The 24,029-nt window shown below is 37.6% G+C and overlaps 1 protein-coding gene across 1 annotated transcript in view; it reads left to right on the top strand.

The window, feature by feature from the left end:
• Window positions 1-17,109, top strand: part of PTAR1 (protein prenyltransferase alpha subunit repeat containing 1) — a 45,403-nt gene extending 28,294 nt beyond the window's left edge. The window contains exons 5-7 of the mRNA XM_075078352.1: window positions 1,484-1,697; window positions 6,986-7,302; window positions 7,859-17,109. Coding sequence (XP_074934453.1) covers window positions 1,484-1,697; window positions 6,986-7,302; window positions 7,859-8,207 — 880 coding nt within the window. The 3' untranslated portion in view covers window positions 8,208-17,109. The remainder of the gene's footprint in view (window positions 1-1,483; window positions 1,698-6,985; window positions 7,303-7,858) is intronic.
• Window positions 17,110-24,029: the final 6,920 nt, after the last annotated feature.

Genomic DNA, 24,029 nt, shown 5'->3' with positions numbered 1-24,029 from the left:
TTTGTTCCTGGACATTCTTAGAATTTCCCATTTCTTAAAAATCTGCTGATTTAAGTGAAAAAATACCAGATGGTGATGTTTGGTCAAAGATACTTTTAAAAAGCAAAAATTAAGTCCTCAAAATGACTATATTTTATAAAATAAAGTTACACAACAGTCAAAGAGCATGGTTTGTTTGGCTGTGCATCTTCAGTTAAAACAAATGCTATATAGGAAGCCAGTGCATGAACACTGGCTTCAGTCCACTGCTTGTGATTTCTGTTGAGAAATGCAGTCAGTTTAAAAATTGCATTCTTATAAGTTATCTTTAATACTATATTCCAATAGTTTAAATATTAAAAAGAAAACCTAAGAAAAAGACAAAGTTTAAATAAAAAAGACCAGTGAACAAGAATATTTTTAATGTTTTCAAATGAGAGAAGCAGCAGATGGAGTACAAAACTTTTTTTTAACAGTGGTTGGCTTATCTATTTTATATATATATAAAAAATAAAAAAAAAGCAATTTTATATGTGAATTGCAAAATAGAATTATATTTTTTAAGGAAATTAATTTATTATTTTTATTTTATTTATTGATTTCTTTTACCAGGAGTGACACCTTTCTGAAAGTAGCAATTAATTGGTTTTTGAACCAATGTGAGCCACAAAACAGAAAAATCTCTGTGTCGCAGACTGGAGGATGCCCAGCCTTCCAGCGCATACCATATGGGACCATTGCAATTCTCTTGACACATGCTGCCACGTGGAAATCTACACATCTCTGATCCCTTTTTATAGGACCCTTTTGTGTAGGGTCTGCAGATGCACGTTTTCTGCAGCATCGAGGACACCTCTAAAAATACTTCTAAAATACTACTAAAATCAGTCCAAAGTAAAATTTAAAAGCCTTGTAGGAATCTGTGCCTATCTCAGTCATTTCAGAATAAATATGTATAATTCAGTAGTAAAAACATTTGTTTTGGTCATACCTATAGCCTTTGAAATCAAGTCTTTTGCAGTTCGTTTCTGCTGATGATATACAGAAACTAATTTGGCTTGCTGTGTGCAGTACTGACAAATGTAAAAATACAAAGCACAGTTAAATTTTTTTATTGGATCACTTTTTTTCTGTCTCATTTTGGATACTTTAGTGCTGTATAAGTCTCTGAAAGAGGAGCTAATTAGAAATGTCATGCAGACACTTCTTGCATTTTTTTCATAAAGTTTCTGTTTTCTTTTAGTATGCTGTAAGTAGCCTTGACCACTTACAGCAAGCGAACAAAGAAATACAGATAGAGTTAAATTTTTTTTGGAGTGTGATCATAAAGTCATAGCTTTAAGTATGGGAAGAGTTCAGGTGGTTATGTTTACTACTTATCATCTAGTTACAGTGTGGTTCAGATAATTGAAATATGAGAAAGGTTTGATTTATATAAATTAAAAAACTTTTTTTTCTCTTAAAATTTCTCTCTCACCATTAACACTGTACATCGTTTAACCAGACGATGGGTGCTGCAACACCTAATTCAGGAAAACTCCTTGGCCAGCCTCGTGACTAAAGGAAACTTGGGAGCAGCACCTGTGGAGAGAATTCAGCGACTAGTGCAGGAGGAAATGAATGTCTGCTCTGAAGCTGCTGGGAGATATCCAAGCAACTACAACGCCTGGTCCCATCGCATCTGGGTTTTACAGCATTTGGGAAAGCTGACTGTCAAGGTATAATAAAATAGTAAATAAAGTCTTAGATTTCCGTGTCTAAGAAAAAAAAAACATTGGTTTGCCAAGCAGATCCTATAACATGGATGGAGACTATCATATTAAGTTAGCACAGGTAGCTAAGAATGTTTACAAATAACAGGCAAAATATTGCAATGAGTATGTTCTGAATTTTTCTTGCCAGTGTAGGCAGGTTCTGCTCAGTAGAAAGAACAGATTTTTCTTGCCTGGAACAAAGGTCAGTTTGTCTGTTGGTAGTGTTAATGAACTTGTGGCAAGAGGGTAGACAGGACTGTGTGAACTGAAATAAAGAAGGCGCATCTGAAAAAAAATTTTCTGGCACTAGTCTTGAAATTCCTAATAGAGAAAAAGGTAATACATGACAAATATTATTTTGATAATGTAACGCAAATGCCTTATTTTAATACCTTATTTAGCTTATCTGTGGTTTCAGAATATTGAAGGATTAAGTAAAGACAGCAGGAATTTCAGGGAGAGCATAGCAGTGTTTGTAACTAGTTTCTTCAGCTCCAACAGTATCTTTTGACAGCATTTAAACTGCAGGCTGATGAAGCTATTTCAGCTCCGGCAGGGACATCTCAGGTCACATGGTAGTATCTAAAAAATTGAGACCTGCAGGAAATTGAGTTAGTTAATGTGACATGGTCTAAAATTATATAGGCAGTTTCGTAAAACTGTCATTTCTACGCAGTTAGATGAATTCCTTGTGAATATTAGGCTCATATAGTGACACATCACTCACACTTCTAATGGCAGCTGCTGCATTTTGCCCTCGAATAAGTACCTAGGGGAGAGAGTGAGGAATTTAGTGGAGGTTGTTGAGTCAGTATAGCTGTTATTTTTATGTCTTACAGGCCAGCTAGTGCTAGCAATGAATGTTGTTTTGCTGATGTTTCCTGTTAGTTGTCACCTGAGACGCTTTAAAAAATTGTTCTGTCAGACTGGTAGTAAATGGCAAGTATGTTCCAGGCTCCATGAGGGAGGCAGCACAGAACTTGGACACATCTGCCTAGCAAGTTTGTCTGAAAAGGTAATTACAGAAAACTCAGAAGACTTACAGGATTGGGATAGGTTGCAGGTTAGAATTTAGGGTTAGAGGTCTATATTAATGGAAAACAGGGACATTCATGTGAGTCTTTAATAGCTTTATTAAAAAGGGGGAAAAAAGTTAGCACTGTTAATTAAAACTCAAGTCATTTTATGCTTTAGTTAACAGTAGTTTGAAGATCAGGATAGCACCCTAAGGGCTTTTTGTGCTTGCTATCCTTACTAATTTCAACAAACAGAAAGAACTGCATTGTGGTAGAACTAACTCTTCTCAGAGCTGGAATTATTCTGGTTGGTTTATTCATTGGCAGTTGTCAATGCTTTTGTGTGAGAAGTCACAAGCATGCCTGTAAAGGAAGTGTTATAAATTTGTTCAATCACCCCCAAGTCCATTTGCCTTGCCCGCCATCCCAGTTCCCCTACTGGTCGTCTTCTTAGGCTGATTATGAAGGAACTGATAGCTTTCTCTAGTTTTTCCAAATGGCTTTTGTTACCTCTGGCAAAATTTCTCTGATGCTGCTGTTCCTTGAGGAGTAAGTTTAACCCATTGGGAAATCTCCATGTTGCCTCTGGGTTTTTTTCCATGACACCACCAATGCAACTCTTGAGGTGGCCTAGCAGAAGGTGTTTGGGATGCAGGAAAATTAGGGGAAAGTGTGGAACCTAAAAGATATCGAGAACCTTGAGATAAATTTTGTGTTTAGGTAACTTCAAAAGGCAAAGTTAGAAAGTGATTATTTGCAAGATGTGATGTGAGGGAAAAAAGCAAATACAAAGAAGGACTGGGAAAAAGCAGACGTTACAGATTTTCGCAAAAATTTTCAAGTTGTTTTTTTGCTTGGTGTTTCATTCTGTAACTTCAGCCACTTCTGTGTTTGAATATCTGAAAAGAGGGGTGAATTTCACCGAGATGTAAGACTGGAACTGTGCTGAAAAAATCAGCAGATAAAACAGTCGCTGTGATTCTACAGCCATTTAGTTCTTGCAAGGTTGCCTCAAATTAAAGTACCTTGTATTATTTAGGGCCACATTTCTGATGTAATACAAACTTTGCCTGTAGTTTGAGGTAGATTTTATTACAGTGTACAAGAAAACAGAGGCCCAGGAACATAATGTATACGTTGTACTGTCATTGAAATAAGACTTCACAAAACAGGTCTATAATTTCTGAGACTGTTAGCCTACTTTGGAGGATATGAGGGGGTGGGTTGTTTGGTAGGGTTTGGGGTTTTTTCCTTTCATTTTGTAATCTTAATGCTTCTGCAGACTCAATCTCAGTTCAGACTCTGGGGAAAAAGATATAAAATACTAGAGGAGAAAGTTTTGGCCCTGTAGAAAGATTTTCTCATAGAATATAGATGTGTCTTCTTTCTTGTCTAGACAGTAAAAGACATTATCTTGTTTAATATAGAAATCTCAGTTTGTTTTTCCCGCAGAATTTGAACCACATTAGCAAGTTCACGTATTGTTTGAATAGGGCTCATTAATATCAATTAAGGATTTGTCAAGAATAGATTGTTCCAAACCAATCTAGTCTTTCTGGGATTGGAGTGCTTACCTCAGAAAAGGACAACAAAGCTTGACTTCAGCTTTCTCATGTGACAGTACAGTTAGCTAATGGGGGAAAAACATGGGCTTCTACTAATAGGTGGGTGTGTAATTAGTTGGAGAACCAGAGTAAGAGAGTAGTATCAGTATAGTCTGTTGTAATTCATGCACATCATCATGCTTCAGAGAAATCATGCAGGTACAAATAGAGGATGTAGTTCAGCAAGGATGGACAATGGACAAACTTTTCTTCCTTTAGGTAGGAATGATACTCACCTTCAAAATTACAGAATGGAGAGCGACTTATCTGGCCCTACAATTAAAAAAAACGAGCAAAGAAACAAGTGGTGGGGTGATTGTCATGAGGCAAAACATCTCTTGTGTAATGCCTAGAAGACATAAGTATGTTCAGAAGACACTAAGTAATTTTTCCAGTAGACTTCCCCAGTAAGGCCTTGGCTTTTTCTTAGGTGACTGAACCTCCGAAGGCACCTGACTTTTATGTGAGTGGATGTTGCCGTATTTATCTGGTTATCCTTAACGTTTTTTACCCCAGATACAGTTCCTTTTCATTTCTGCAGTGTTCCAAACCAGGGAGGAAGTTTTGGGTTGTGGTTTATGGTGGGTAAGCACCTCAAAAAAAGCAAGCATAAGGTCAGGGAGTGTGTAAGAGGGAGTGCAGACTGAGAGACTGAGGCAAAGGTCACCAAGCACATATGTGCTATTCTAGAACAGGATGCCAGTTCCATGGTACTCAGCTAACCACGAAAGGTAGAAGAGGGCCCTTTGTGAGAGGTTTTCAACAGTGGGGAGGTAGGCGTTTTCATATCATCTCTGCTTCCAGAAGAATGGCAAAGGGCTTGTGCTGTTCAGTGTGGAAATGGAGAAAACTGGCTTGGTAAGGAAGAACCTCTGTTGGAATTCAGACATTAGCTGGCTTTTTGTTTTACCTCCAGTTGTTTGAAGCATCTTACACTGTTACTCTGAGGTCGCTAGAGGAGAGGCTTTTTTTTTTGTAGATCAAGAGATTTAATGGCAATCTTCTGTCTTGCTTTTCTAAAAGGTTTTCTAGTTCAGGTAAGGAGTGATGCTGGGAATCATGCTGTTTGCTTTGTGCAGGGAGTTAAAATGCATAATTACAGTGTTCCCCTGTAACTTTATGGCTTATAAACATGTCAGGTAAATCAGAATATTCCAAGATCTAAATTGGACATAATGTCCATATTATGAGTTCCAGCTGAATAAAGACTGATCTGATTTTTCTGTCACCCTTGAGCCTTATGTTGTTTTTAAGAGGCTTTTAAATTTTAATGTTCAGACATTTAAAACATAAGCTCAATTCTGCTGAGAAGAGAGAAGCTGATCTTGTGGTTTAAAGTACAGAATTGGAGGTGGGGAGTTTTAGCCCCCTTGAAAATCCCATGTGTGGGCTGTTATATAACAATGGCCTTCAGTTTGCTGATCTGTAGGAGGAAGGCAATGCTGGTATCTCTTGTCAAGACCTAAAAAAGCGTGTTGAGTATCTTGGGTAGAAGGTGCTATTTACGCGCCTCATATTTGCTCATTTAGAACAGACGCACCATAAAAAAAGGTGTATAACTAGCCATGCGCATTTCTGTGGTTTTCTTTGTGGGAGGCTGTGCCTATTGTGCTGCAGGAGAAAAAAAGAAAGACTTGCGCCTATGAAAGTTGCTTTGCATCAGCTGGTACTCTTAAGTGATGTAGGTAGCTTAGAAAAAGAGATTAAAAGCACGGATATACCAGTGAGGTTATATCCAAAAACTTTAGAAGTAAATGAAAAAGGTAGTTGTGATCTTTTTGGAGAGTTTAAACTCCAGAGGAGGAGCAATTTGAGGAAACTGGTTAAAGCCTTTAAAGAAATACAACCATTAGTTCTAATAGAGAAAGTAAAGTAAAAGAAGCTTTGCCCAGAAGCCAAACTCACCCGTCTGCCTAGAAATAGATTTTGAAGGTTTATAAACATTTAGAATTAAGAGAAAAATTGTAGGTGCCAGCAGTATTACAAATACAGCTGCAGTCACTAATAGAAGTATTTACCACTGTTATTGTGAAAGCCTTTTGGAGACTTCAGAAATTACCAAACCAAACAACTTAATTGTGGTCAAATAGTTTTGTATTCCTCAGGCTCTAGGACTTGGAACACAGTGTTAGTGATCGACACTCTTTCATGGAAAGTGTAAATTACTTTAAATCCCCCCTTTTTTTTTTAAGCAACTCCCCGACCCTCTGACACCCATAATACACTAGGCAAAAATTAAAATATTTCAAACTAATATCCATGTAGTTTGGTGTACCCTCTGCCTCCTCTAAACTGTCTGTTCTTAACTATTTTGAGAGTCTTAAACCACTGCTTATTTCTCATGGTAAGTGGTTTGAGGGTTTTTTTTTTTTCCCTCACCCTGTGGGAAGGTTTCTGAGACACCTGCCTTTTCGGAGTTTGGAAGAAGTGTGATTTATTTTGTGCAGGGATGCCAAAGTACTTGTCAGCACACAGTGGAAAAGGCTCAATGATGGTTTCATTTTTCTGTGTGTGTTCTTTAACCATTACCAGTGGCTGAAATCCTCAGAGGCGAGGTTACCTTAATACAGAAACAGTGGTGGTAAATTCCTCCTATATACTGGTTAATAACTGTTGCTGCTTTTTGTTTCAGGTTCTCCTTGATGAACTTTCATCCACTAAATATTGGGTATCCATGCATGTCTCAGACCATAGTGGATTTCATTACCGCCAGTTCTTACTCAAGTCCTTGATAGGCAGAACTGTGACTGACAATAATGTACTGGTACAAAATGAAATGGTAAATGAGCAAAACCCTAGCCTACAAAAGGAGGAGGAAAGTGCAGGGGCTGAAGCTGCCTGTGCAGAGGAGCAGAGTGTGGATCTCCCCCGCCATTTAGAGGAAGAGTTGGAACTCTGCACTGAACTGATTGATACCTACCCAGGGCATGAAACCTTGTGGTGTCATAGGTAAGAGGACTTAGTCAAAAGAGTGTCCTTCTTATTTGTGGATTGTTCTTTGCCTGATGTTTCCAGGAAAATAATTGTTCTGATTTTAAAAGGTACCACTCAATAAAAGATTTCTAAGCTACCATGTCTTAAGCCGTTGGAAAACATTCAAGAGCATAATCAGAGCTGTTGAATGGAAAATTTGATTGGGCTTAAGTATCTTGTTGATGTAAGTTCTGCTTGTCCCTGTTGTTTGTGCAGGAGCCACATGATGTTGCTAATCAGCCTCCTCACACTTAATATGTTTGAAGGGCAAAAGATAGGCAGAAGATGGATCAGCTGCAGAAAATCTCTGCTTTGCCAGCTGGGTGTATGTGCCTGATTAGGTAACAGCAGATTTGCCAAAGTGACACTGAGCCCTTTTTTGTAGAGTGTGAGCAGTGACAGCAGATTTTGTGTCTGGGGAGGAATCTCGTGCAATGGCAAATGAACTGAAGCAGTTCAGCAGCAACAGTAGATTATTTCAGTGCGTGACTTATTTTCTTTTCTGTTTTTCTTCCTTTCTTTTCCTCTGAAGAAGGCGAGTCTTCTACCTTCAGCACCACCTGAGCAACAAACTTCCTCTTCTGAGTGCGGTGGTATCATCTGTGGACAGCAGTGATGAAACTCTGAATAATTCCCACCACAGTCCTGCAACAGTTCACATGGCACAAGCTATGGATGTTGATGGTTTGAATGAATCCAGCAGCAAACAAGGCTATACCCAAGAAACAAAACGTCTGAAGCGTGCTCCTATGCAGGACTCTCTTGGTCCAGAAATGGAATACCGGTTCGTTGACAAAGTATTATCAACTTGTAGGGATGCGGACCAAGCCAGGTTTGCTGCTGCGTACAGGAAATGGTTAGTTACATTTTTAGGTCAGTGAAGGAAGAGTTTAAAGCCTTCAGGGTTCTTCTTTTAGTGCAATATTCTCTTTTCAGACACAAAGGCATGTCTTGGTTGCAAGTGTTAGCTAACCATGTGTTTTTCACTCTTCTAATGGTCAGTCCTAAAGTTCATATTCAGAGTAGAAGTCTGTCACTTTATTTATTAAAGAACTGGCATACCTTTTGGTTAAGCAAATGCATTTTGTTCTTTAAACTTTTTAAGAAATCACTCTGTGTCAGCTTCCTATCATGTCGTTTTTCTTATTTTCTTAATTTCTACATTAAGGTGGACTCTGAATCATTTGGCTTTAAAAAAAAGTCTGAAATGCTTTTGAAACAGTGTCTGGAAAAAGAATAGGAGGATTAGTCAACATCAGCTAAACCTGTGTCCAGGTTGTTCCTCTTTACTATACTGTCATCTTTCTAACACCGTATTGGATTCAGACTATATTTGGTGACTGGTTTTACTTTTGTATTAGCAACCTTTGGTAGAACACCAGGCTGCAGTCTTTCTTTCTGAAGGCTCCAGTAACAGTACTGGAGCCAGGCCTTTTACTATTGTAACTGGGCTTTTGTTTGGTTATTCATTGTCCTGTGAGTTTCGTAGGAAATTCTATGAAGTTGAAATCCTGAAAAACAGATACAGGAAAATGTTACAGAAAATAGTTCAAACACACACGTCCACAGTCACAACTTACAGTCAGAGCTATGTTTTGAAATACTTTCTTAGAACAGACTACTTTACCTTAATTTCCTACTTGGTATTTATTTATTTATTTTATCTCAACAATCCAGAATTAATGACACTTGACGCACATTTCTGAATGTATTATATACACTACAGAATCGCAGCCTGCTAAATTACACATTGGTAACTTGCACTTAACTGAGACCATGCAAGTCCAGTAGATGATGGAGGAAAAAGTAATTCTTCTGACTGGTTATTGAGACTATACAAAAAAAAAAAAAAAGAAGAGACAGCAGAACGGAGCTATCTCTTCACTTTTGTTCTTCTGCAGAGCTTCACTCTTTGGTTTTTTTTTTCTCCCCTTCTGACTCTTCCTTAAGAGCACCTCTCCAACCATACATCTCTGTTTACATAATTGTAAATTTTAAGGGAATTTGAAACACATTTCTATTCCAGTGAAATTCAACATGAATGATTTTTTTGGTCATTTCTTGTCTATGTAAGGGATTTTTTACACTAATGGAATTGCGCTGTTCCAAAGACCCAGGGGAGAAACATTGTACAACTGTAGAAGTTTGTACAATGGCAACATCACCTCTGTTCCAAACAGACTATTCACTGAGGGGATTAGATTTTCAAGCTGGAGTCTTCACCAAAATAGCTGTATATTTCCCCTGCCCAAAGTGCCTCTTGACTGTGATAAGTTTTAAGCTGCTGTTTCTGTTGGGCAGAGAGCACAACAATGAGGGAGAAAAAAAACCAGGTAGCCAGCTCAAAAGGTATTATTTAGAGAGAAAAAAGGCACTTGAAACATGGAATTCCAAGAGTTCTAAATAATTTGATGGATGAGGGTTACTCTTGCATTTTAAAATGAAAATAGACAACCTGTCGTCTCCAAGAGTATGTTCATAAATCATTTCTGGCACAGAGTAGCTTACAGAGACATTTCTAAATGTACACTCTTCTGTTTACAGTACCTAGATAAGACTGACCTAGGCTTGAGCATCTCCACGGCAAAGCTTTGTCTCAATGAGCATCCACACCTGCATCTGTATAGCTGGGACATATTACGTGGCTGTCTGATTTGAGGTGCACTGGGATGCTGTCTTGGTTGATGGTTTTAGTTACAGAACAACACAACTGATGTGTGAAGCAGGTGTGGGAATGGCTTGAGAGGATAATTTCATCATAAGATGTCTCCGTGACCACTGACAGATGGGTAGGTTCAGGCGCAAACTGGAGTCTGAATTTAAGGACGTAACTTGAGCAAGAAATTTCAACCATTCCAGAGGACCTGGTGGTTTTTTGAGTATGAAAGATACATTAAAGCATGTATAGTCACCTGGGTCAGCTTGATTAACAATATCCCATTAATGACTAGTATGAACCTGGAAAGTGTGAATTCAATTGACAGTATATTAAGGATCATGTTCTTGGTCCTAGATTACTTACTGAGTAGCGTAGTTGTGTGTTCTGTTTACCTTGGCAAAAATTACCTGTTCATGAGAAAAATACTGGTGGCAGGAGCAGACTGGGAAGTGGGAGTGTGATAATAAATATTTCTTGAACTGTGGAAGGGAAGAGATGCTCTCTTCTTGCACTGGAATGATTGAGGTTTTTAGAGGAAAGGATTTATATTAGAAACTGACTTGAACCCCATTATGTGTTTATTCCAGATTATAATCTGGAGTTTTAGTTGTCTTTTTTAGCTCTATATCATGGAAGTACTGTGCTATTGAATTTTATGATCTTTCCATCATAAACACTTAAGATCAAACAGCTGCCCGCATATACACGTGTGTAGTTCCTATTCATGTCAGCGCAAGTTACGCATGCTTGTAGGAAGACAGGATTTGGTCCTATGTAACTGAACAGAGTTGCATTGTGTTTTCATATTTGAAAGATGTTCTGAGAACTCAGATTAGAGGTGGTGCTGATATTTTTATTACTTTTACAAAGCACTGATGGCTGTAGGATGACTCTTAAGTGCGGGTTTTTAAAGCTTATACCTGTTGGAAATACTCCCCCCCTTTTTAATCCATTGAGAATAGCTGTAGTCAGAAGTGTTTGCAGACCAGACTCTGCCATACGGAAAGCTAAACAATAAAAGTGAAACTGAAATTAATCACGTTTTCCCCTTTGAAAGAAATGCAAACAACAAGCTGTCAAAATCAAACTTTGCTTTTTTTAATGGTAACAATGTAAATTATATGAAAGAAGAAAATATATAACTGAATTACTTCAAGCTGTCAGTGTCCTGAAGCCTCTTACATGAAACGATTGAAGAGATACTGCAAAAAAATTGCATTAAGGTCACAACTGCATGATGTTTTGGAACTACGATCTTTGCAACATACCTGTCTAACTGTTCAATATTACCGCAGAGTCTCATTTGGGCACTGCTTCAAAAAAAGGAAAAGTGGATTCAGGCCACTGGTAGTTAACATGCATAAAGGTTAGAGTACCGCTGCTTTAGGTAACATGTTTTAGTCATTTTGTATTTCAGAGGTGAGAGAATTATAATGTAGTCAATTAACATCCTTGCTGAGAAAATGTCTAACAGAAGCTGCAGAATACAGCTGTCACTTTCTGAAGTTCCTTCAAATATAAAATTTGTACATTTATAAACAGCTTTGTACAAAGTTCTGTATCTTTTACTGATTTTATCTTTTGCTGTAGTATATGTCATTTGAACATATGCACATTCTTTTTGTTCATTGGATTAGTCTGTAGAAATTTCTTTGTGCTAGAAACAAAGGGTTTTGAGGAACAAATGTAATTTGAAACTACAGACATTAGAAAATAAGGAATAACATTTTTAAGGGGTTGAATTCTCTGCTGCTAAATACAATAACTGTTATTTCATTGGCATTTGGTTTATCTTGTGTGTTACAGTCACTGGAGCAACACATGCAGCATTAAAGATAGCTACAATAACAAACTTGTAAAAAGTTATTATTGGAATGCATTGCAATAGCTGCTCTAATTAATATTTGTTAATCTACTCATGTCTGCATGTTAGTGTTCTGTTGACTTATTGCATATTCTTTATACAGTCAAATCCTTCTGTCATTTAAATAGGGGGAAAAGTAAATTGTTGGTTTATACTGTTTGTTTGATTAATTACCTTATATAGAACTTGTCTTAAGACAAATAAGCAAAGCAGAAATATAGTGAGGAAGCTTAGATTCTGATTTATAGTCAAAATTTCTGGCATTTCCAGTTTTGTGTTAGTGCTGCCTAATTAGGATGTGTAGCTAGTCTTTATGGACAGGAGTGAGTTTTTTCCTAAGTAGATAATTAATGAGTTTTTAAAACAGTACTGTATAATAATGACGAGCAGAAACAAAGAGTTTTGGAAAGGCTTGTCTGAATAGTCAGACTCAACAGGCATACTTTTTCCGAATAACATAATAAGATTAACAAAATGTGACTACTGGGGAATAATTTAAGTAGTGAGTCCTCAGAGACTTGCTGATTGAATTTTTGGACAAGGTTGGTTGCTTAGTTTTGTTTTACCTTCTGTGAGGGAAGAATGTTCCCTAGTTTTTTTTAATTTAGTAGGAAGTGAACTATTGCACTTAGTGGGGGGGGGGGAAAACCCACAACTCCTGAGCTGTATCTTTAGAGCAATTTTGGAAGAAGGAGCAGTGAAGTGAAATGTAGATTTGACTTAAATGCGTGTTTGTCCTCTACTCGTTTGGTGATGAAAGGTCTTTACAATTAGATCTGTTTTATTAATGTCAGATATAAAGGAAAGAGGGTAACTCACCTGTTCTCAAATGCGCTTAATATTCAAGTTAGTTTCAAAGGAAGTTCAGTGTCCCTGTCTAAGATAATTTTCCCTCTTTTTTTCCCATGTGCTCAGAGGTGTGTTTCCTTCCCAACCTCTTCTCTGTTCTTCCAACCAGCACAGAAGAATGTAGCAAAGCCTTGGTGAGGTGGCCTCATTTTGTGTTTAGATAACTCCAACTACCTCCCAAAAAGTGCTCTGATTGATGTCCTTAAGTGGAGTTCATCAGGCTCAATTTTTTCGGAACGTCATGCGAGGCCTACATCCTCTTTCAGAGGTGAAAAGCAAGAGCTTTATCTATGAAGCCATCTAATTTTCCCCAGGAGAGTTTAAAGGAGAAAAGGAAAAAAATCTTGTAGTTAAAGTTGGGAAAACCAGAATTAGCATAAACTTTCATTAGTCTTTTCCTCTGAAGAAGCAATGTATTGCTGAAAAATGGAGGAAATATGTGCTTCCAAGAAATTCCTTGTAGACAGTTTATGCTTTTGAATTATAGACCTGACACTTTCTAGTGGCTTTTACTTAGTGTGTAATGTTACTTCTCAGGGCATAGTCTATTGTAGTGAATTAGGGTACATTTTTACAGTTTATAATTATTGATTTAAAAAAAAAAAATCAAAACTTAAATGCTAAACATGTAAAAACTGGCTTTTACATTTTTTTGTCTAGCATAGTGTTTTTTATCTACCCAAAAGCTAATACTGTACCTAAGGATTCACACTAGACCTTACCTTCTCATCTGCATCATATTGTTATTCTATATCTTAAATTGATGTTGCAGCCTCACAGGAAACTCCTGACAGTTGCCGTGTTTCTTCTCTGAGTTCCCAAGTACTATTCAGTAGGATATTCAGTATCTCACAAAGAAGTGTGTTATGATGGGGAAGATTTTTACAGTACCTGTGTTGATGCGCTATGTGTCTCAGATTTATTTTTTAAAAAAACTTTTGTTAGGAGTCTGAATATACTAGAATTGCAAAAGCTTTTAGTTGTTGATGGCTGGCAGATGCTTATATACAATGCAACTGTTCTGAAGAGTAGAACTCTTACCTGAAGTCTAGTTTATTAAGCATCTTTATCTGCACCATCTGGAACCTGCTATTAATGTATAGATGGAGGTGGGGAGAACCCACAGCAAGGTGCATGTTTTCTTCACAGGACACTTTTTGAACAGAATATAATTATGGTGAAACAAAGAGCTTTTATTGGATGCAGTATTCCTGTCCATTTGTAGTGAATAAAGTTATGAAACTGGGACATCATTCATAGAGTAAGATTTCCTGGATGGCTGCGTAGAACGAGTAGATAAATGTTTGGGTTTTTTTTAACAGAGTAATCCCTCTTATTAAAAAATCACGTAAATTATAGATGGTACCAGAACTTGTTTTTACAAGACAAAATATATGTATACCTACTGTGTTAATTCCCTTTTGTTCTAGTTTTTCTTTTTTGAAGTGGCTACATTTAAAACTGGGTAGTCATCTTGAAAAGCATGTTTGGGAATGTTGTCTTCAATTTCATGTTTATAGAATCAGTGGATGTCTTAAATGGTTTTAAGTAGCATTATGATCCAAGGCAGTGACAGCACTACAGTATTTAAGTGAGCCATTAAACACTAATTTTGTAACACCATCATGTCCATCAAAGTACTAGTCTATGTAGGGCACAATGGTTTTTTTAATCAAGATATGTGCAAAAAATATTTAATTCTCACAGTGTCATATTAGGGGGAAATGCAATTGATTTTAAACATAATATTTTGCAATTTTTTTTCTATAAAAAATTCTCAGATACACAGTTGTGACCACTGTAAATTTTATGTAGATTTGCAGTGCAGATAAATTACATAAATGGTAAATTTTGTTGCAGAAAAAATAAAATTCTGACAGGACAGCAAGACACTGGAAAGTAATCTGATAAATGACCAGTGTTCTACAGGATAGTGAATATTAAGTTTGTTTTTTGCTGGTCATACTTTGTCATAGGATTAATTAATTTCAGAGGGGGATTGTTTTCTTTTTTTTTGTAATCAGTAGAGAGCTTATCTGTGAATAAATTGGCTATATTTTATTCTCCCACAGTAAGTGTGTATGTATGTGTGGGTGGGGTGGACGGATGGCAGAACTGTATTTCTGTAATGACCTGTGGAAAAGGCAAAATCCCCCATGTAAGGCTATTTTTGTGTAACACTGGTGATGTGCGAACAGAACTCCTCCATGCAAGACCTGTCCTAAGTCTCAGTCTAGCAGGATCATTGCCAATGTCAGGGTTTTTGCTGAAAGCAGCGAGATCTCTTGCTTGCCCTTTCTGGCTTAGTCTGCCTTACTTTCATGATACTTCAGCAATTGTGTGCATAGACAAACCAAATTATTAGTGGTGGTGTTTCTTCCAAGTGCTTGTAGGGAGTCTTTGAGACAGCGAAAGATTTTAAGGTCTTGCAGGCTGGGAGAACTGGGAGGTGCTCAGCCAGTGTCTACCTGGGGGATACCTTTCAGGAGTCCTCCAGAAGAAACAATAGGTGTATTTTGGATGAAGTACTTCAGTGTCACAGGAGACTGGGAAAAAGTATGTCAGACACAAACTAGCAACTGAAATTGGTATTTGAATACAAACAGTAGTCTTTTTGGTACTTTATTTCAATACTTTTCTCATGTTCCTTTTTTAAATGGGATTCATTCTTATAAAAAGATCTTTGAAATTACTTATCATTTTGAATGCCTTCTGATTCTGAGTTACTGGATTAGAGAGCTCTCCTTATAGGACTCATATTTACTAGAGAATGCTAGTACCTTTCCTCTCTCCTAGACAATGTGATTCATTCCAAATGTTCTAAAATGAGCACCTAAAATGACAGGGCATAACTGAAAATACTGCTCATCATCTTAAATGCAAAACTTCAAAAAGCAAGGACATGTTCTGTTCACACAGGTGTTTGGTTGTTTGGGGGACTTTTTTTCCATTTTATCTTAGTAGCTGCTAGGACAGAAGGTAGAAAGAATTTGTAGGGAAGCCCTGAGTCAATAAGTACAACCTTGGTTTACTTAATTAGGGGGTTCGTTAAATCAGAAAGCTTAGTATGAGCAAGTAATAAACCCTCCAGGGTCCTTGTACAGAAATAATTTGCAGGATCTGGTCATTAGTTTGTTTCTGATCTGAGTGCTTGATTTTTACAACTGTTAAAATGAGTGACAAAATTCCGACTGACTTCACTGACATAGGATCAGGCCGTGCTTTGGAGATGGTATCAGCCACTACATGGTAGCTTTTACATTTTTATTGTGATGGATTGTAAGTGACATCTGTGTCTTTTGCAAATGGCTTCAAGGAAGAAAGCAGTTAGGGTAGTGTATATTCATTAGCACTGTGGTTGAGGAGAAACTGTTCAGGTTGTGGAATATTATAGTTTTAAAAGAAGGGGAGCTAGAGAGAAATATGGATACTACAGAGTATCAATAGCTAAGAAAGCTGCTTTTTTTCCCCCCCTTCTTTCTTTCCCTCTTCTGTAGTGGAAAAAAGATTCATGCAATATACCTGTGTGCAAACCAGGGTAACACATTAGTTTGGGAGGTATTGCATATTAGTAGCATATAGGTCAATTCCTGAGTTTCATGCAAGATATTTAGGGTTGAATGGTAAGCTTTGATGTGCCATGTGATAATTGATGCAGCAATGAAGGATGAAAGTCTTAAGAAATAGTGAATGGCTTAAGTTTTACTGTTCTTGGAGTGTGCTGTATACATTTGTGGTGCAACAATGAACTGCACGTTTGTCACCCTGTCATCTCACAAATGCTTATAACTAGGTAACAGCTAACTTCCTTTTTAAAATCCATCTACTTACTGTTGATTTGAGATGTTCTACAATTATTTATTGTTAATGAGTACTAGATAATTTTCTCCACACCTTTAATCCATCTTCAGTTGAACGTAGCCAGGTATAGATTTTCATGGTTATAACTCTAGTTTTGCTGTGAAGGGAAGTTGAAATTCCACCATGTGAAACGTTCAGTTTTCTGATGTCTATTTAGAAACACAGGAGGGCATCCTAGCACTGCTTTCTAGTTGTGCACACTGAGTTTTACATTGTTTATCTCAAATATTTTGTATTGCATGTTAATTAAATTTTTACATATCCTAGTAGTACAAAAGATATTAAAAAGAAAAAAAAAAAAGAGCACCCCTACAGTCCTAACTATTCTATGCAGATGTCTTCCAAAATTTACAGGTACAATTTTAGTGGTGGTGGTTGGTAAATAGATTTTTTTCACTATTCAAGCAGACTTGTTTTTATATGTATTAGTGACATAATGGGCTAAGCACAGCTGTAAGTTATTGTATTTCTGTAGAAAATGGAAAATAGTGTAAAATCATTTTTGTTAAAAGTTGTCAGTTTTTAAATAAAATTTTCTTCCCCTAAAAAAGCTCTTGTTTTCTGTGATAACACATTTACCCTGGACTCCAATTTCATTGTTTACCAGCAGGTATCCTTCCTAGTTATTGCTAACCTCTTTTCAGTGATAAGCTTCTCTTAGCAGGAACTGTGTCTTCTCTTGTGAAATTAGGTGATGGCAGCAGACTTATGGTCTATATAAACATCAACAGTTAAGACTTTTTCAAATGCATTACTACATCTTGTGTTCAAGTTTAGTTTATCAAAAGATGAACAGCAGCTCTTTCACATAAGAAATTTCTTTCTGGCAATAGGCAGCTGGCTGTCTAGAGTTGCAGAACTTGGACAGATGAATGTTGCTCATGTTTCTATAACCTCTTTAAGTTTCAGCAGATGTTCAGTGACATGCTTGCCTTTTTGAAAGTCTGGAATCAACTGGAATAGCTTATGCCAGTCTTTCCAGGGTCTGTACAATTTCTGTACTGTCTTAATGGAAGGGAAAATATTTCATGGATCTTAAAAGCAGGTAACTGCCCTCTTATGTTCAAAAAATGTACTTTGATAGATATAATGTAGAAGCATGGTACATAAACTCCAGTTCATGGCCTTTAGCACATAAATTTTGCTGTACAAATTTTATGAGACTACCTGAAGAATCCTTAGGTGACCTCTAATCAGAACTGGGTGAAATGATGCTTGAAATGCACTCACTGTTTTTGTAAACTTTCTAATTATGCAAATACATATACATTAACACATGGATCAACAGTTTTAGATCTGCAGTTATGCTCCTCAAATAGCATTCTACTTCATGTACAGTTTTGTGCCTTCATTTATCAAAAATTGTTAATTGTTTATCAAAACTGGCTTATATGTTAAGATATCTTTCACAGGCTTGAGTTAAAGCTGCAGTAAATTTGCATCCAGTCCTTGTGTATCAGGGCAATCAATAGCTCTCTAAAGAGCTTTCGTTCCAGGCTGTTATCCAAATAATTCTGAGGTTCATACAATTTAAATAATAATTTCTAAAATTATTAAATATTAATATAAAAGAATATTGACTTATTAACAGCATGTGTGGTTGGGCTTGATTTTTTAAATCTAAGCAATGGCCACATTAGGGTATTTCCGTGTAATAACAGCATATGTAAAAGATCCTTCAAATAAAGTTAGACAGTTGTATACTTTAGATATTTTACAGTGCATGGCTGGAATCATAGGTCCAATAATTCTAAGTTTACTTAAGTGTTTCTTGGATTGTCTTGTCATCCTGGTATCTTGTTCATCAGGTACACATGCTGCAAAGTAATGAGCTAACCACATGTATGAAAAGAAATGAAAAATGAGATGTGTTTGCATGGTCATTCTTTTCTACTTGCACTTTGTAATACTTATTTGTTCTCTGATGTAGAGCTTCAAATCTTCTGCCATTTTCCTGTTCTAATAAATATAAATGTACCCCAGCTACTAATAAGCATATGAAGACCTCTAGAATTCCTATGCCGGATGCCAGAAGGCAGTGGTGGCATTGTCTGGTTTGTCAGAGGTACGGGGCATCTGGCTGTTCCCCTGCAGTCTGTTTGGGGTTGCTACACCTTTTGAAAAGCAAGCCATGGATTCAGTGCTTCCTTTGTAATGGAACACTTAAAGCAGCTTTGAGAACTACTTTTCTGTGGTATCTGGTAGAAAGTAGAAAAAGAAAGGAAGTGGAAATGTTAAGTATCTCAGAGGACAGGTAAGTCGGTGGGGCGCAGGATGAAAGCAAGCATGGCAAAAGCAGTTTTGTCATTTGGCGAAGTCTCACCTTTACCTAGATGAGATGTTTCTGGCATGCAGACATGTTGACAAGCTAGGGAAGCAGTGTCTAAGGGAAGAAGAGAGACTTTTGAGGACAAGCCTGTTTCAGCTTTTGAAGCGGAGTGGTTGCAAGGGAAGGAGTTTTCTATTTTACTGTGGGACAGCTTTTCTTATTTCTCTTGCATATATGCTATCTCAACTCTGACGTGCCCTATAGTATCAGTATTTCTTTTGCCAAAGTAACCTTTCCTGGTGGCATACAGCTCAAAGAGAAGGTGGATAGCTACCAAAGATTTTTAGTTGCAGAACCCATGGGGTTTCAAAGGTCTTGCTTTCTTTCTCCATATAAGTTTGCTTGTTTAAACAGAAGTATTTATCTGCCTGGCACCTCCGTCTGAGTGGCAGAAGCGACGTCTCCTGAAGGTGCACTTAGTGATTTCCATGGCAATCAGTGATTACCAAGTGGAATCAAATAGAAGGCAGGAAGAGAAAGATCCAGCCAGCCATTTATTATCATTATCCACCGTAAAGATAAAAGCATACATCTTTAATTACACACATACAGGCACAAAGCAGGGTAAGACTATGAGGCACCCCAGTTCTATAGTGTCACTTCAGGTTAGCACATCTGTGTGTGCATGTTTAGCTGTGTGGGAGATGACTGTGTTTTTAGCGAGGGAGATTTATCAGAGCTGCAGACAAATCAGTGAAGCCATGAATATTTCATATGCACTGATAATCTGTTTAATTTCCTCCCTTGTTGGGTTGGCTTCACTACTGAAGGGCAATATGGCTCTTTCTGAGGAAAAGGGAAATAGGATCCCTCCTCTCCATACAAAAATGCTGCCTTTGCAAGGTACTGTCTGGCCTATTTTTTGCAGGCGAGCAGCCCTTTTTGTACCCCTTGCTGTTTACCACTGCTTTGTTTTCTCCCTATTCCCACTCCTGCACATGTCCTCATCACTCTGCATAGCTCCACTGACCCCCTCGGGCATCCCAGACCCCCAGGTTTGCATCCTCATCAGTTGCAACTTTCTGATTTGCCTGCAGTTTCTTAATAACCCATCAATTAGCATGACTGACAAGATCTATTTCTTGCCTTTGTCTCTGCTAGTTCATCTCTTGGGCTTGTGTCTCTGTGTGTTCTTTTTTATGGCTTCCCCCTTTACTTATTATCCCCTTTGGTATCGAAAAGGTCAGATATTCTTAGAGGAGCAGAGGTTCTCTTGCATACCCGTGTGCACACAAGTTTGCCTGTTTTCAGATAAATTGAAAATCTTGCTTCACTGTAGTTTATCATATCCCATGACAGCTTTATTCTTGACTTTCTTTTCAGTTTGACTGGAAATGTAAAAGTTTTCAAAAAGTCTGAAAAGGGTATAGATTTATTAACTCCTACAGGCCCAGCAAACACAGCCCATTCAGTTTAGCAGTGCTTGATCTGAATTAATACAGAAGTGTATTTTAGTTTCTATCTGCTCCATCTGTGATTGCACCATCTGACAAGGAAAACCACAACTAGTGCTGTAATCAGAAAGGAGAGTAGGTGAGAAGTAATTTCTTAGGGGCTAGACCGGAGGTGGATAGGGAACAACACGAAAACAGAGAGATTTAATTCCCTGTCTTACAAGACTTCAGCTTTTCTTAGTCAGCAGTAAGCCTTCAATTACAACAGCCCAAATCTTGTCTATGAGAGAACATACTTGCATTAATGAAGTGGATACCACCTAGTTAAAAATTGGGATGCAGACTTAAGATGCTCAGTGGTACAGAGCTAGGCAGTATGCTGTGGCTCAAAACAGAAATTATTTGTTATTGTGGTTGTTTGCATTTTGATGAACCTGTGGGAGAAGGACAGGATTTCATCTGTGCTTTTGTGTTTAGCAGCTGGCTCCTGTGACTTTCATTCTGAAGAGTTTAAGTCATGTCGTGTGTTGTGAAAGGGCTTGTTAGTTAATACTAAAGCAGATTATTAATGACCAAAGGTACTGGAAAGACAGAAAGGAAACAGAGCTCTTCAGTCTTACAGGTGTTGACCCTTGGAGTGCCAGCAGTTTTCATAGTCAACATTGCCATGGCTGCCATCTCTATCCTCAGGGATCTACAATCTGTTTACTTCATATTAGAATGAATGGGGTCTCAATACTGATATTTGATGCAGGATTTTATATTTTTAAGGACAATGAGCCTAGCTATTACTGCTTTAATTCTGTATTTTGTAGTTTTCTCAGTTTTCCTGTGAAAGAAAGCAATGCTGGCCGTGCTTTATACATAGGTTATTAACACAGTAAAGCTAAAGACTAAAGCTGAGAAAAGCAACTATTTTTTTATCCTGCTTTGAAAAACCTGAGGCCTTTGTATACCAAGCACTTAATGATAAACATCACATTTCACATAGCCCTTCTAACATTCAGCACAAATTTCCTTTTCAGTGGCAGTGCTCTGCATTGCTCAGCACACCACAGCTCCTACTAGGGACCCAAAAACCAAGGAATACTCAGTGTGAAAATATTTAACAAAATGCAAATTTATTAATGCACTGTTGCACAAGAATCCTGTGGCGGAGGCATCTAGGATGCGGCTCTCTGGTCGGGCTTTTATTCTCCATAAGTCATCTGTCTTGCACACAAAGGAGATAAAGTCAGCCTGCATGGAAAATTCTTGTTCTGTTTTGAGTCATCCTTGTATTCCTATGATTTGCAATAATACGAGAATATATATGCACATACGTATATGTTTTGTGATCTCAGTTTCTAAATTCCACAAAAACAGTAGATGGGAAGTGCTTAGATTAATGAGTAATAGGCATAGTATTTACTAAGACCGCAATGTTGTAACTGCAGCAGAGAATCCATGACATTTTAGTGATATACCACATATGAACCAAACGTTCAGTCTTAGTACTTGTGGGAACATACTGCATAAATAAAAAAACTTTTAACAGATTAACTGTTTAAACTCCTACCTACCATAGTTTGCTTCAAAAACTGCTGGTGAAATTAATTTCTGCACATATTGTATTCACAGTAGCCTTTACTTAGGAAGGTCTCTTAACACCAGAAGCTCTGACTTCAAACATCCTTTCCCTTTTCATGTCATTAGTAACATTGCAAGAGGTAAAATGCAAACAGTTTACAAACAGCCCAGTGTTGCTATGCATTAATTGCCTATGAAGGATATTTTCAGTGTAGTTCAATATAAAGCAATAATACTATAAATCAATAAAACCAGGATTTATTTTAATAAAAGAAAATCTTAAAAAAAGTGCTTCCTTCCTTCTTTACTCTTTTAACATATGGTGACATATTGTAAAAGCGTGACAACAAAAAAATCACAAGAGAGGTCAGAACTATCAGACTACCTTCAGCTAAAATTAAGCTAAAGTAAAATGAAGAGGGCACACAACCATAACAGTTGGCTACATCTTTACAGCAAGACTAATACTGTCTTGCTGTTGTGAACTGTGCTGTCGATACTTTAAATTTGTCTATACTGGTTTGGATGCATGCGTGTCTCCTGTAAGTCTCTGCAGAGGGACAAGAATGTAGATCTAGGATCTTCTTTTCCTCCTGTCTTCCTTCATTGTGAAAAAAGTGGTTGTATGTGAACATACATTCATGTACCTATATACATATTTTGAGCAGGAATGATATTTCCTCACCAAAGTAATCAAAGATCCCATTTCTTTAGCAACAGCCATAAGGCTGTTCACCTCACCTTGGTTCATATGCTAATGCCAGGACATTTCTCAAGTAGCCATCCACTGACCCCTTTCACTCACTCGTACTGCCCACTGTTTTCACCTCTGCACATGACAGTCATCCTTAAACCTGACCCAGCAATCTTACTTTGCAAGAGGAAAAAATGTCAGCGGAGAGGACCTGTGCATGAAATACATAATCCTCCAACATACAGAATCCTCCAACACTACTGGACTTCACATCTCGTTTGTTGCTGCCATCTACCATTTGGTGACTAGTGTTTATGCACAGTCTCCCATTAACTGACGCTTTCACAAATGGAGGGTGTGAAAGGATCTTTCTACACTGAATGTAACAGACATACCCAAACTTGATCTAAATAAGCGGGCCTTCTCTTGGGCTAATTTATTTTGACAAGGAAGATGCTCCATTTTCAGCATACAGAATAACACACTTAACATTTAGAAGTTGATTTATCTCTATACTTCACTATCACCTTAAAATCTGTTATAACAGACTTCAGATACATTATAGCTCTTATAATTTGAATGAATGCAAATATTAGCAGAAACGCAAGTCTACATAGGCCATTATTTTTTTATTTAGTCTGTTCCTTCTGTGTTCTCAGAGAACACGAAGGCTATTTCAATTTTCCACAAAGCTTTATTAGCCAACTCTACTCATCATTAAACCCCACAGATATCCCTGACTCCTTCAATGGCAACTGCTCTTGTGTTGGGTGTGCTAACTCCTGTGTATTTCAATTGCTTCATATTTCAGTAAAAACTGTTGCCTTTTTTATCCTTATATTTGCTCCTGTGGTGTGAATGCAGGCCCCCACCTGGATGATCTCCTCATTGATTTGAAGTAAGTTAGGCTGGCTTGGGTTTTTGGTTTTGTTTTTATGTATTCACTGTGCTTCAGACAAGACACTGCTTCTCTCAGACTTAGCTGTGTTTCTCTGATCAGCAAGGCCCAGGTACCACAAGTTACCATGAGGCTGACACCTGAAAAGGGATCACATAGAATTATTGGCCACTTTAAAATTAAAAAAAAAAAAAAAAAAGAAAAAAATCAGTTTCACTGGCACTTGTCTTTCAAACAGTGTTTAAAGGACCATTTCCAGTCCTGCCAGGCAGTGTGGTGAGGCCTAAGACATAAACAGTTGCAAAGTGCTCAAACAGCAGGTGTGATATAATGTGATATATTTTTTGCATGGGATAGTTACCACTGCGACATTTATGTACTTCAAAGAAGAAACAGTAAAAGATTACACCTGATACCTGTCATAAGCTTCATCTTGGAAAAATAACACTTGTGGCATGTTCTGAAAGCCGCCACGTGCAAGCATGGATACAGCAGATTGCTAGCAGAAGGGAGTTTGTGCCTCCAGGGATCCTTCACCCGGAGTACCTCCTTTCACTCTCTCCTGGACTGTTTAGGGCTACCAGTG

The sequence above is a fragment of the Phalacrocorax aristotelis genome, chromosome Z (genome assembly GCF_949628215.1).
Source record: "Phalacrocorax aristotelis chromosome Z, bGulAri2.1, whole genome shotgun sequence".
NCBI lineage: Eukaryota > Metazoa > Chordata > Aves > Suliformes > Phalacrocoracidae > Phalacrocorax > Phalacrocorax aristotelis.
This window is presented reverse-complemented; position numbering and strand designations above follow the sequence as displayed.